Source organism: Capricornis sumatraensis, chromosome 8 (assembly GCF_032405125.1).
Source record: "Capricornis sumatraensis isolate serow.1 chromosome 8, serow.2, whole genome shotgun sequence".
NCBI classification, from domain to species: domain Eukaryota; kingdom Metazoa; phylum Chordata; class Mammalia; order Artiodactyla; family Bovidae; genus Capricornis; species Capricornis sumatraensis.
This window is the reverse complement of record NC_091076.1, coordinates 30,430,237-30,445,053: the sequence shown is the minus strand read 5'-3', so window position 1 is coordinate 30,445,053 and position 14,817 is coordinate 30,430,237. Positions and strand designations below refer to the sequence as shown.

Genomic DNA, 14,817 nt, shown 5'->3' with positions numbered 1-14,817 from the left:
TCGTCATCAGTGCAAATTATCTTATTGTTAATATGTTTATTGTTTTATCTATTTCTATTTCAGTGTTGGGAAATGGTGTTTGCTATGACCAGTGTGTTCTCTTGACAGAACTGTTAGTCTTAGCTTTGCTTGATTTTGTACCCCAAGGCCAAACTTGGCCTGTTACTCCAGGTATCTCTTGACTTCCTACATTTGCATTCCAATCCCTTATGATGAAAAGGACATTTTTGGGAGGTGTTAGCTCTAGAAGGTCTCATAGGTTTTCATTGAACTAGTTACTTCAGCTTCTTCAGTATCAGTGGTTGGGGTATAGACGGATTACTGTGGTGTTGAATGGTTTACCTTGGAGATGAACTGATTTGGTCGTTTTAGAGATTGCACCCAGGTACTGCATTTTGGACTCTTCTGTTTACTATGAGGACTACTCCACTTTTTCTAAGGAACTCTTTCCCACAGTAGTAGATAAAATGGTCATCTGAATTAAATTTGCTCATTCCCTTCCATTTTAGTTCACTGATTCCTAAAATGTCAATGTTCAATCTTCCCATTTCCTGCTTTATCTCATGCAATTTATCTTGATTCATGGACCTAACATTCCATGTTCCTATGCAATATTGTTCTTTACAGCATCAGACTTTCACCACTAGACACATCCACAACTGAACATCATTTCTGCTTTGGCCCAGCCTCTTCATTCTTTCTAGAGTTATCAGTAATTGCCCTCTGTTTTTCCCCAATATGAAGAGTATATCATGCAAACTGCTGGGCTAGATGACTCACAAGCTGGAATCAAGATTGCCAGGAGAAATATCAACAACCTCAGATATGAAGATGATACCACTCTCATGGCAAAAAACAAAGAGGAATGAAAGAGCTTCTTGATGAGGGTGAATGAGGACAGTGAAAAAGCTGGTTTAAAACTCAGCATTCAAAAAACTAAGATCATGGCATCCAGTCCTATCACTTCCTGGCAAACAGATTGGGAAAAAGTGGAAACAATGACAGATTTTATTTTCTTGAGCTCAGAAATCACTGTGGATGGTAACTGCAGCTACAAAATTAAAAGACATTTGCTCCTTGGAAGAAAAGCTATGACCAACCTAGACAGCATATTAAAAAGCAGAGACATCACTTTGCTGACAAAGGTTCATATAGTCAAAACTATGGTTTTTCCAGTAATCATGTAAAGATCTGAGAGTTGGACCGTAAATAAAGCTGAGTGCAGAGGAATTGATCCTTTTGAACTGTGGTGCTAGAGAAGACTCTTGAGAGTCCCTTGGACAGCAAGGAAATCAAACCAGTCCATCATAAAGGAAATCAACCCTGAAAATTCACTGGAAGGGCTGATGCTGGAGCTGAAGCTCCAATCCTTTGGCTACCAGATGCAAGAGCTGACTCACTGGCAGAGACCCTGATGGTGGGAAAGATTGAGGGCAGAAGGAGAATGGGGCAACAGAGGATGAGATGGTTGGATGGCATCACTGACTGAGTGGACATGAGTTTGAACAAACTCTGGAAGATGATGAAGGACAGGGAAGCCTGGCGTGCTACAGTTCATGGAGTTGCAAAGAGTTGGACAAGACTTTGAGATTGAACAACAACAACTTCCCCAGTAGCATATTGGACACCTTTGACCTGGGGGCTCATCTTCCAGTGTTGTATCTTTTTGCCTTTTCGTACTGCTCATGGAGATCCATAACACTGTAAAGGAGGCTGTAATACAAGAAGGCAAAGTGGTTGTCTGAGGAGGCTATACAAATAGCTGAGGAAAGAAGAAAAATGAAAGGCAAGGGAGAAAGGGAAAGATATATTCAACTGGATGCAGAGTTCCAGACAATAGCAAGGAGAGATAAGAAGGACTTCTTAAGTGAACAATGGAAAAAAAAAAAAAAAAAACAGAGGAAAACAATAGAATGGGAAAGACTAGAGGTCCCTTCAAGAAAACTGGATATATCAAGGGAACATTTCATGCAAGGATGGGCATGAAGAAGGACAGAAACAGCAAGGACCTAACAGGACCAGAAGAGATTAAGAAGAGGTGGCAAGAATACAAAGAAGAACTGAACAAAAAAGGTATTCATGATCGAGATACCCATGATGGTGTGATCACTCACCTAGAGCCAGACATCCTGAAATGCGAAGTCAAGTGGACCTTAGGAAGCATTACTACAAACAAAGTTAGTTCAGATTATGGAATACCAGCTGAGCTATTTAAAAGCCTAAAAGATGTTGCTCTTAATGTGCTTTACTCAATACATCAGCAAATTTGGAAAACTCCACAGTGGCCTTGGGAGTTTTCATTCTAATCCCAAAGAAGGGCAATGCCAAAGAATGTTTAAAATACCATACAACTGCTCTCATTTCATATTCTAGCAAGGTAATGCTCAAAATCTGTCAAGCTAGGCTTCAGAAGTATGTGAACTAAAAATTTCCATATGTACAAGCTGGGTTTCAAAGAGGCAGAGGAACCAGAGATCAAATTGCCAACACTGGTTGGATCATGGAGAAAGCAAGGGAATTCTACAAAAACATCTCCTTCTGCTTCATTGATTACACTAAAGCCTTTGATTTTGTGGATCACAGCAAACTGTGGAAAATTCTTAAAGAGATGGGAATACCAGATCATCTTACCTGCCTCCTGAGAAACCTGTATGCAGGTCAAGAAGTAACAGTTAGAACTGGACATGGAACAATGGACTGGTTCAAAACTGAGATAGGAGTAGGACAAGACTGTATATTGTCACCCTCCTTATTTAACATATATGCAGAGTACATCATGCGAAATCCTGAGCTGGATGACTCACAATCTGGAATCAAGATTGCCAAGATAAATAGCAACAACCTCAGATATGCAGATAATACCCCTCTAATGGCAGAAAGTGAAAAGGAACTGAAGAGCCTCTTGATGAGGGTGAAAGAGGAGAGTGAAAAAGCTGGCTTACAACTCAACATTCAATAAACTAAGATCATGGCATCCTGGTCCCATCACTTTATGACAAATAGAAAGGGAAACAGTGGAAGCAATGACATTTTATTTTCTTGGGTTTAAAATTCACTGTGGATGGTGATAGCAGCTATGAAATTTAAAGACCCTTGCTCTTGGAAGGAAAGCTATGATAAACCTACAGATGATAGTAAAAAGCAGAGATATCACTTTGCCGACAAAGGTCCGTATAGTCAAAGCTCTGGTTTTTCCAGTAGTCACATACAGATGAGAGAGTTAGACCATAAAGGAGGCTGAATGCCAAAGAATTGATGCTTTTGAACTGTGGTGCAGAAGACTCTAGAGAGTCTCTTAGACTGCGAGGAAACCAAACCAGTCAATCCTAAAGGAAATAAATCCTGCATATTCACTGGAAGGACTGATGCTGAAGCTCCAATACTTTGGCCATCTGATTTGAAGGGCCAACTTATTGGAAGAGACTGATGCTAGGAAAGATCAAAGTCCAAAGGAGAAGAGGGAGTCAGAGGATGAGATGGATAGACACCAATACTGACTCAATGAACATGAATTCGAGGAAACTACGGGAGATAGGGAAGGAAAGGGAAGCCTGGAGTGCTACAGGATATGGGGTCACAGAGTTGGACATGACTGAGTGACTGCACAACACTGCAATGTAATTTCTTTGAGGGCTGATGTATTTTAATTTTTATTATATATTGGAGCATAGTTGATTAACAATGTTGTGTTAGTTTTGGGTGTACAGCAAAGTGATTCAGTTATACATATACATGTATCTATTATCAATTTTTTCCACTCATGTTATTACAGAATATTAATCAGTCTTCTTTGTACTATACAGCTGGGCCAATATTTTTTTTTTTTGCACTATCACTGGTTTCTAAATAAACAAAGATTTGTTAAAATATAAATAAAGGAAATCTCTAGGGGATAAGTTTTATATAGAAAATAATGAACTATTTTTCATTTCACCCCGTATATTATGTAATATAAATGTATTATTTTGGACATTAAAATACTAGTGCTTATGCTATAGCTTTGTAAAACTTGTGAGAAATTATTATTTATATATATGTTTGTAGGATGGTGGGAGATTTAGAAGCCATTTTTTTTCACATCTGTATATGAGTAGTTTTCTCAAGAAAAATGCATTTTTGTGGGGAGGCCTGGATACATATGGCAAAGACAACAGTGTCCTCATTTTGTATCTCCTTTATAAAGTTCACAAGGTAATATTCATGTCTGTCTTCATTTATTTACATGATGTGAAATCCTCAGAGAGATCTTTGTGCACCAATGGCAGTTGTCTTTGGAAAAATCATGAAGGACTGGGAATGCAAAGGCTTTCCCCTTCCCCTACCTTTATTTCACCACGAAATTATCTCTGAATCCTAAAAGGTCATTTGACAAACAGTTTTATTTCTCTGTTCTACATGCTTTGGCCCTTGTACGTAGGATGAATAGCATGTACGTTAATTTACGAAGTTAGATCTTCATCTGCCTGTTTAATCAGTAACAATTTATTATGCTCTTGCCATGTGCACAGTACACTGTGGCAAAAAGAGCTCTTGTTCTTTTACTATTTTGTCCTGGGAGTCTGTGCAGATCACCTACCTGTGTCATCTATAATATGATATAATAATGCATACTTTCCTGGGTCAGATTTTGTGAGGATCAGATGCAAAAGAAACTTCTAATATAAGAATTTGAGAGATAGACTTTTCACACCATAAAGATACTTTTACATTTCAGTAGCTGAGGCTAACTATCCTTCATCCCAACCCAGGAATCAATGTGTCTCCTGCACTGCAGGTGAATTCCTTACATTCTGAGCCATTGGGGAAGTTCCATAAGATATTGCCACAAAATAACTGATTGTTTAGAAAATGAAGATTGATTCTTAGATCTTGAGATTATTATTGCTTTTATTGGGATAGTAATCTGAGACTTCTTTCATGAGAAGTATGAGATGAGAAACATGTTAGAGTGTGAATATACAGTTTTCATAATGTTTATTAGGTATTTAAGGCTATTTGAGGCCCAGATGTAATATTCTTTGGAACTAGACACATGAAGACAATTTTTAAAAGTCTTGTCTTATATAAAAATGGTGAAGAGGCGTGAAGAGCAATTTCATTAAACTGTATTTTTGTATCCATTTTTGAAGTGAGCGAGCATTTCTACCTGTCTTTATGATGACACTTTACGTGTCTCATATGTATCTTACATGAGATTTGTTGAAATCAACCTCTGGTAATATGCAGTGCTTTTATAGTTCACTGTAGCAAATGGAGTGGCAAGATCCTGAAGGCTAAAGAGAAAAATTATCACAAAGAAGCAGTCTCTCTAGGTTCTCATTCACTAATAATAGTAGTTACTATGCTTATTGAGTATTTTTCACGTGCCAAGAATTCTCAGGACTTTACTTTTACAGATGTATATAATTTTCCCATCATCATAATATGGTGAATTTTATTATCATTCTATTTTATGGTGAAGTATAAAGAGTTTGAGGGATTTGAACATGGTCATATGGTGAAAGGGTTATGATCTGAACACAGACTGACTCTGGAGAACCTTCTTAAATATTACAGCATATAGTCTGTCATCCCAAATCTAGTCTGGCTTAGTGAGAGCTAAGCAAATAGTGGTGGTGGTAGAAATGGGGAGGAGGAAGACATAGAGTGGATAAGACAAGGAGAGAAAATTATTTTATCTTCAAGTTCTGTGACTCAGGACAAATTATAACTTGCGCATGATTATCATGTGACACCACCAGCTTTTATAACACATGTACTTAAAATATATGTACTCACTCTTCATGTTTCTCTGACTTTATGGTTCCACATATAATTATTTCCTAATTTTTGGTGCCCAACAAAATTGTGAGGGATGCAGTGTTTTCTGTTTCTCATAGCACCTGGTACACGGTGGTCACACAAAAAACATTTCAAACCCAGTGAGTCACTCACTGACTAAATGGGTTATTTGAAGTCACATCATGGGAAAGGTTTAATGTTATGAAGAATATTCCAACAGTCACAGTTGTTAAATCGAAGAAGGGGGCCAGCCTGCCTCAGAATCTTGGAAATTCAGTGTCTTCAGAATGTAAAACATACTGCAGAGATTTTGCCAGGGTAACCAAAGAAAGGAAATATAGAAAGATGATCTAATTGGACTTTCTGGTTATACATATCTCTGATTTTCTGATTCCACCAATTCCATAAGGAATCAGTTCCCATTTTAAAAATAATATTATGCAGCATGAGTTGGATATGGTCAGAAATTAGCATAATTGGTATAAACGTCTTCTTTCCTAAAGTTAAAAAAAAAAAAATTCCTAAAGCTGGAATCTTGGTAAGGTGAATTATATTTGAACTAGTCTACAAAAATGTAGGCAGGCTTCCCTAAAATTACTAACTATTACATTAAGTACTTGGATAAATATAAAATGAGACATGTCTGTTTTCTTTATATTGATCAGATTGCATTCTCTCTTTATATGACTAGAAATATTTTTATTATATATAAGTGAACCAACAATTCCCCATATGATATAAAGAAAGGGTCTCTTTTTCCACTGTTAGAATGATTGCTAACTCCAATCTAATCAAGAACAGATTTCAGCCAGAGGATGCATTAAAAAGTTGTTAAAATGCAGATTATTGCAAAATTGGCCCTGTTGCTTCAGCATAGACTTTATATGCATCTAATTGAGAGCAATGTGGGTTCTTGTATTTCCAAGTCTGAAACACTGTGATTTAATTTTCAGTCAGAATTCCCTGTATTAATATTTGCTAGATATATGTTCTAGAAATTAGATAAAACTATATCCATTCAATAAATGGATGCTGAGTGAACAGAGAAATAATTTCAAAAATCATTTTACCCTTTTCTTCAAGTGAACTAAAGAAAAAATGGAATATTTACTTATAGTGTTATATAGCTGATTTAAAAATGAAAGGAGGCCTTAAAGTTTTGCCAAATACCATAAATATAAGTCAGCCGAACCATAATTCTAAATTTTATGACTAATTCCTCCCTCTATATTTTTATTTCCCTTTCTATATACCAATGCCCTATTCTCCATGTATGTCTCATATGAAGAGCATTGATAGGCAAAGGTAGGTATCAGACAGGAATTGTGGTTTCTTTCTGAGCATATATAATTGTAACACAATGAGACACTGACAAAAATAAAATGAAGTAGATGAAATAAAAGAAGGCAAAGAAAACCTTTTGGAATTAATGCTGATGAAAGTACAACTTTGTGAGCTTTAAAAATGTGACCTTTATTATATGTGAGTTTTATTTCAATAAAGCTGTTATAAAGACAGAATGCTAGCCACTCTTGCATTATTTTTACATAAACAGAGGTGCTAAGAGAGCTACATTCTTTCATGTCTCTTCCTCCTGAAATTTAAGATTTCCAAAATAAAAATCATCAGTGACTACTTCCATTTGCTTTACAACTCAGCCATGCAAATTTAAGACATGGCATCTTTGTTGATGCTTTAAAGTATGTCTATTCATTATGTTATGGAATAAGTGTACCAGTAAGGTGAAAAATAAAACCAATGCAATCATCACAGAGCCTCAACCTAAGTATATTTATTGGAGCATCAAAAATAAGAACCATCTATAACCATCTTGCAAGCACAGCATCTGGAACTGCACTGATAAAACAAGAGAAACAACGAGTATACCCTAGCTTCATCTGCTACAACCAAAGTCGTGATGGCTCATGGTGTAATCAACTTACCCGGTCAAGAGCTGCTTTCTCCAGTTCTTTTTTCGCTACAGCTAATTTTTGTTCCAGATCGGTAAGCTGTTGGGCCTGTAAAATGAGAGAGGTAAATATTTTTTAGTAAATTCTATAATCTTCCCTCTCCACTTTTAAATATCTGTCATTCACTGTCAAATAATTTAAAAAAAAGAAAACTATTGAAATTCATTTAGAATTTAGGTTAAATATATCCTATTATGTGGTCATTTGTTTAAGCTGCAGAAAATGTTATTCCAGATGAATATGCACTAAATGCTTCACTGGATCAAAACATATAGTTGCAAAGTTCCAGCTCAAGTCTTTGAAAATATCTGTGATATAAAACCATCAGTTGTGTTTCTAGTCATTATGGACTAAATTTTGCCCATCCCTAAAACTCATGTTGAAGCTCTACATCCCTTCCCACATACCTTCTTAGTGTATTTGGGGGGGTGGGGGGGGGGGCAGATAAAGCCTTTAGGGAGGTAACTGAGGTTAAATGAGGTCATAAAGATGAGGCCCTAATCCCATAGAATCGGTGTCCTTATATGAAGAGGAAGATACCAGAGATCTCTGTCCATCTTCACAAAGAGGCAAGAATCAGTGGGAAGTGGCCATCTGCAAGCCAAAGAGAGCTCTCACTAGAAACGGAATCTGCCAGCACCTTGATCGCAGAACCATGAGAAAACAGATTCTGTTACATCACCCATTCTGTGGTAGTTTGTTAAGGTGCCCTGAGAAGACTAATACAATAGTATTCACTTAAAAAAATTTTTTTTCAGTATTACACAATACAATTCTATCCTACCATAACTCTGTATCTTTGCAAATATCACAACTGTATTGTTAAAAGAGACTCAGATTTGGAAGACCTGTCAAGTCCTGCCTCCTCCAACTGCTAATTACTGTATATGACTAGTTACATACTGACGAGGAGATGTTCTGCGGGCTCACAAAGGGCCTGCTGCTGCTGCTAAGTCACTTCCGTCGTGTCCAACTCTGTGCAACCCCATAGATGGCAGCCCACTAGGCTCCCCTGTCCCTGGGATTCTCCAGGCAAGAACACTGGAGTGGGTTGCCATTTCCTACTCTGATGCATGAAAGTGAAAAGTGAAAGTGAGGTTGCTCAGTTATGTCCAACTCTTAGTGACCCCATGGACCGCAGGCTCCTCCATCCATGGGATTTTCCAGGCAAGAGTACTGGAATGGGGTGCCACTGCCTTCTTGGCAAAAAGGGCCTACAGAAGGGCCCAAATCCCTCATCCTCAGAGCCTCTTTCTACCTCTCACTTTTGCCCATCTCCGACATTTTAACCAATGAAAACCCTTCAAAACTGGAAGGAACAAGGCTTGCTCTGATGTTCTTGTGAGGCAAGGGAGTTGAGTTCACTTGCCAGAAATCAGAAGAGGGGGCTTATAACTTCTGCAGTGACCAGGACATCCCCACTCTGAATCTCCATCCTGGGGACTATGATGCTGTGGGCCTGGAGCAAGGCTATGTATAGCCAACCAGCAAAGCACCTGTCTGTTGCTCTTCGTTTCTCTCCCTCACAGTCTGGGAAACAGCACCCTGCACTTCTGTCCTTAATTAACCTTTTTTCTTTTTCCCTAGAGCGAGCCCTAGGCAGGAGGAGAGGGTGAGGATATTTGTCTTGATTATGAAGACCTATATACATTCTTTAGGTGCATGCTTAGTTTTCATCCCCTAAACTGATCTGTACTACTTTCCACACTTGACTCTCTTGGAAAAGTATTTTCCTGTAGGCACCTGTAGTCCTTACACAGTAACCTAGTCATGTACATAGAATATACATGAGCACTTCTAAACATCTGAGACTTCCCTGGTGGCTCAGGCGGTAAAGCGTCTGCCTACAATGTGGGAGACCCGGATTCGATCCCTGGGTCGGGAAGATCTCCTGGAGAAGGAAATGGCAACCCACTTCAGTATTCTTGCCTGGAAAATTCCATGGATGGAGGAGCCTGGTAGGCTACAGTCCATGGGGTCGCAAAGAGCTGGACACCACTGAGTGACTTCAATGTCAATGTCAATGTCTAACATCTAATACTGTTTAAAAATAAATCATTCTGAGTAAGAGAGCGAGTGAGAGAGAGGTGATGAAGAGAGTTGTTTCCAATTTGAGGCACCTACAAGTGAGTGGACACTCAGACACTCTGAATACTGGACTCCCCTTTGACCATGTCCTCCTCTTTCTGATCACCTGACCCCACCATCAAGAGGGCTGTGGGACTATAAGACTCAGTCTTGCAATCCTGGCCTGGGCTTGGGCCACTCTGCTGGCTGTGAATCACGGCTGCCCTGGTTCCAGCCACATTCCTCAACCACAGAGCACTCCAGACTTGCTCTCTGACAGTGCCTGCTACCATGGTCCCTGCCAGAGCTAGCTTCTGTCCCTGGGACTGAGTCCCAAAGGAAGGAAGAAGAGTTTTCCTTCCATCTATTCCCAGTTTCTAGGCCTATGACAGGAGTTAGGGAAGACACTGGGCAGTAACTGGGCCTTAGTGGGACAGTGGTCATCCCACACCCCCACTGTGACTGTAGGCTCCAGGAGAGGTCCCTGGAACTTGTGTGTGATGACGGCTAGAGTGTCAGCACCAGCCTCAGTGCCAATCAACCATCTTGGCCACCAGCCACCCAGAAATCCCCTATGTTTTAACTCCTTTTTACTCCCACAAAGCACCTTGTGATGTTTGCTTTCTTAGGGACCCTTTTGGTGGGCAGCTATCCTCCTCATGATGCTGTCATTCATTATCTGCAGTCTAGAGGGGGTCTGCATAGATATAAGTCCTCCTGCATCCATCTCTCCCCCTCCACGTGTGGGTTTCAGCCCAAATCTGTCATCCACACTCACTGAAGGATGAATTCAGGGTGGACAGTGACATGGTGATTCAGGGACCCTATTTCAGAACAGGTGGGATGAATTCCAACAGAAAAACCATATATGCCTTCAAAAGCTTATTGCCATGAGTTCTCAGGATTTCAAGTATTTACTTCTCCTAAGAACTCACTGAACTTGGTAAAATCTGCCCAAGAGATCTTGGGAGACAAAAGGTTAGAAAAATATTAAGAAAAGTATTCATAGGATTGCAGGTACTTACTCATATTATCATACTTTGGTCTTAGTTTTGAAAAGATCAGCTACTGGATTAGATCATAGGTAATATTTATAAAACTATAGAAAATAAAAACAGTTCTGTGAGTTTTAAATCATCAGAAGACCTATGAAAGGCAGCAGAGTTTATCAGACAGTGAATTTTCTCTGCTGTAAGTCATTTATTTTCTCAATTTAACTCCCATGGGGGGGGGGGGAATGGGTAGGGTTACTTAAGGGGAGGTAGTCATGAATCTAGAGTAGCTTTCACTTGCAGCCAGTCCATTGAATAAGTATCTATGAAGTGATTAATCTTTTTTCAGACTAAGAAGGAAACATCATCTATATACAGAGGTTGAAAATACATATGAGGTAGCAAGCATGTAAAGTGAAATCATGAGGCTCTAACTGCTAAGCTGAGAGTGTGTGTAAGCCGCAGCAGAGAACAGCAAGGGGGTTTTCATAGTGGCCTGAGAAGTCACAGTGTTCTCATAAGGCTAACACCAAACGAAACTGTAACAGTTAATTTTTATATATTTTCTCATTTGAGATTTTTTACATGAGAGGCTAGAGTCCATATAATAATTCTTAATTTACTTAAAAATTATGATGCTCCACAACTCGAGTTTGTATAGACCACAAAATACTGGAAACTGTTTTGGCTCTGCCATCCAGCCTCTTACGTCTGGAACTGTTCCTAGCTGTTTTTCTCAAGGATCTACCTTAAATTGGGTAAGGTTATTAAGGATGAAATCAGTGCTGTATTTATAGCAAAAATCATATATATTTTTTTCTTCTAAGAAACAGGCATGCATAGTCATACAGAATGAAGGAAACAGAAAGGACATGATGTTAGGGAGTTGCATTTTATCTGAGATTTCAATGAACCATTTTACAAAATTTTGGCAAATGCACACATCTGCAAGGTTCTAATGCATTATTCATACATCATGTGTATAATTCAGTATTTCTGGAAACTCACTGGGACAAAGATTATATTAATCCTCCCCCACTTCCTTCCCTCTAGGTAAGAAGATCCAGTTACCTTCTTTTTAATTTTTTTTGTTGAATTTCCCTGAGATTTGTAGAGTATGAAAGTATTTACAACTCAAAAGGACCTGAAACAACTTTAACACTAAATGTATTAGAATCTTAAACATAAATCAAAAGCACAGAGTCTGTGGAAAAGACATGTGTCTTGTGAATGGGATGTGAAGGTAGATTATGGGTAGTGAGAGCAAAAGGAGGCATTAGTCATGGGGCCTATGGAGCTCTATCCATTTGTCCAGATTGTGCTGCAAATTTGCTCCAAGACTTCTGGCAGCCAGGTATTTAAAACAATTGATAAAATGAAAACTACAGGCCAATCTCACTGATGAACATAGATGCAAAAGTCTGCAACAAAATTCTAGCAAACAGAATCCAACAACATATTAAAAAGATCATACATCATGACTATATGGGCTTTGTCCCAGGGATGCAAGGATTCTTCAGTATTCACAAATCAGTCAATGTGATACACCACATTAACAAATTGAAAGATGAAAACCATATGATTATCTCAATAGATGCAGAGAAAGCCTTTGACAAAATTCAACATCCACTTATGATAAAAACTCTCCAGAAAGCAGGCATAGAGGGAACATACCTCAACATAATAAAAGTCATATATGATAAACCCACAGCAAACATTATCCTCAATAGTGAAAAGTTGAAAGCATTTCCCATAAAGTCAAGACAAGGGTGCCCTCTCTCACCCCTACTAGTCAACATAGTTTTGGAAGTTTAAGCCACAGCAATCAGAGAAGAAAACGAAATAAAAGAAATCCAGATTGGAATAGAATAAGTAAAACTCTCACTGTTTGCAGATGACACGATCCTCTACATAGAAAACCCTAAAGACACCACTAGATTATTAGAGCTAATCAATGAATATGGTAAAGTTGCAGGATATAAAATTAACAGAAATCTCTTGCATACCTATACACTACAATGAGACAACAGAAAGAGAACTTAAGGAAACAATTCCATTCACCATTGCAAAGAAAAGAACAAAATACTTAGGAATACATTTACCTAAAGAAACAAAAGACCTATATATAGAAAACTATAAAACACTGATGAAAGAAATCAAAGATGACACAAATAGATGGAGAAATATACCATGTTCATGGATCAGAAGAATCAATACAGTGAAAATGAGTATACTACCCAAAGCAATCTATAGATTCAATGCAATCGCTATCAAGCTACCAATGGTATTTTTCACAGAACTAGAACAAATAATTTCACAATTTGTATGGAAATACAAAAAAACCTCAAATAGCCAAAGCAATCTTGAGAAAGAAGAATGGAAATGGAGGAATCAACCTGCCTGACTTCAGATTATACTACAAAGCCACAGTCATCAAGACAGTATGGTACTGGCACAAAGACAGAAACATAGATCAATGGAACAAAATAGAAAGCCCAGAGATAAATCCATGTACCTATGGACACCTTATCTTTGACAAAGGAAGCAAGGATATACAATGGAAAAAAGATAATTTCTTTAATAGTTGGTTCTGGGAAAACTGGTCAACCACCTGTAAAAGAATGAAACTAGAACATTTCTAACACCATACACAAAAATAAACTCAAAATGGATTAAAGATCTAAATGTAAGACCAGAAACTATAAAATTCCTAGAGGAAATCATATGCAAAACACTCTCTGACATAAATCACAGCAGGGAAAAAAAAATCACAGCAGGATCCTCTATGACCCACCTCCCAGAGTAATGGAATAAAAGAAAAAATGAATGGGACCTAATTAAACTTAAAAGCTTTTGCACAATGAAGGAAACTATAAGCAAGTGAAAAGACAGACTTCAGAATGGGAGAAAATAATAGCAAACAAAGCAACTGACAAAGAATTAATCTCAAAACTATACAAGCAGCTCATGCAGATCAATACCAGAAAAATAAACAACCCAATTTAAAAATGGGGCAAAGAACTAAACAGACATTTCTTCAAAGAAGACATATAGATGGCTAACAAACACATGAAAAGATGCTCAACATCACTCATTATCACAGAAATGCAAATCAAAACCATAATGGGGTACCATCTTATGCCAGTCAGAAGGACTGCGATCCAAAAGTCTACAAACAATAAATGCTGAGAGGGTGTGGAGAAAAGGGAACCCTTGTATACTGTTGGTGGGAATGCAAACTAGTATAGCCACTATGGGGAACAGTGTGGAGATTCCTTTAAAAACTGGAAATAGAACTGCCTTATGACCCCGCAATCCCACTGCTGGGCATACACACTGAAGAAACCAGAATTGAAAGAGACACGTGTACCCCAGTGTTCATCACAGCACTGTTTACAATAGCTAGGACCTAGATATCCATCAGCAGATGAATGGATAAGAAAGCTGTAGTACATATACACAAGGGAATATTACTAAGCTATTAAAAAGAACACATTTGAATTAGTTCTAATGAGGTGGATGAAACTGAAGCCTATTATACACAGTGAAGTAAGTCATAAAGAAAAACACCAATACAGTATATTAACATATGTATATGGAATTTAGAAAGATGGTAAAAATGACCCTATATGCAAGACAGCAAAAGCGACACAGAAATAAAAGCATACTTTTGGACTCTGTGGGAAAGGCAAGGGTGGGATGATTTGAGAAAATAGTATTGAAACATGTATATTACCATGTGTGAAACAGATCAATGCCGGGGTCCAGCCGCAGGGAATTCAAAGCGGGGACAGCATTGGCAATATAAAAAAGATATTAAGAAGAAATAGTATAGTAGGAAAATTTAATAGAGAAAAGATGCTAAATAACTTGGTTTACGGGGAAAACGAATAAAATCTCAGGACAAGAGATTTGCACCATCTACATTGGGCCACCGGTGCCCACTTGAATATCAAAGGGTGCCCCGCCATAGGCTCCCTTTCACGCTGGTCTTAGAAGCCAGGGCA

The 14,817-nt window shown here is 38.3% G+C and overlaps 1 protein-coding gene across 1 annotated transcript in view; it reads right to left on the bottom strand.

Annotated features, from left to right (window-relative positions):
- The window catches only part of LUZP2 (leucine zipper protein 2), a 299,588-nt gene that overhangs the window by 55,107 nt on the left and 229,664 nt on the right, over positions 1–14,817 (bottom strand). The window contains exon 7 of the mRNA XM_068978588.1: positions 7,725–7,799. Within this exon, the coding sequence (XP_068834689.1) occupies positions 7,725–7,799 (75 nt within the window). The remainder of the gene's footprint in view (positions 1–7,724; positions 7,800–14,817) is intronic.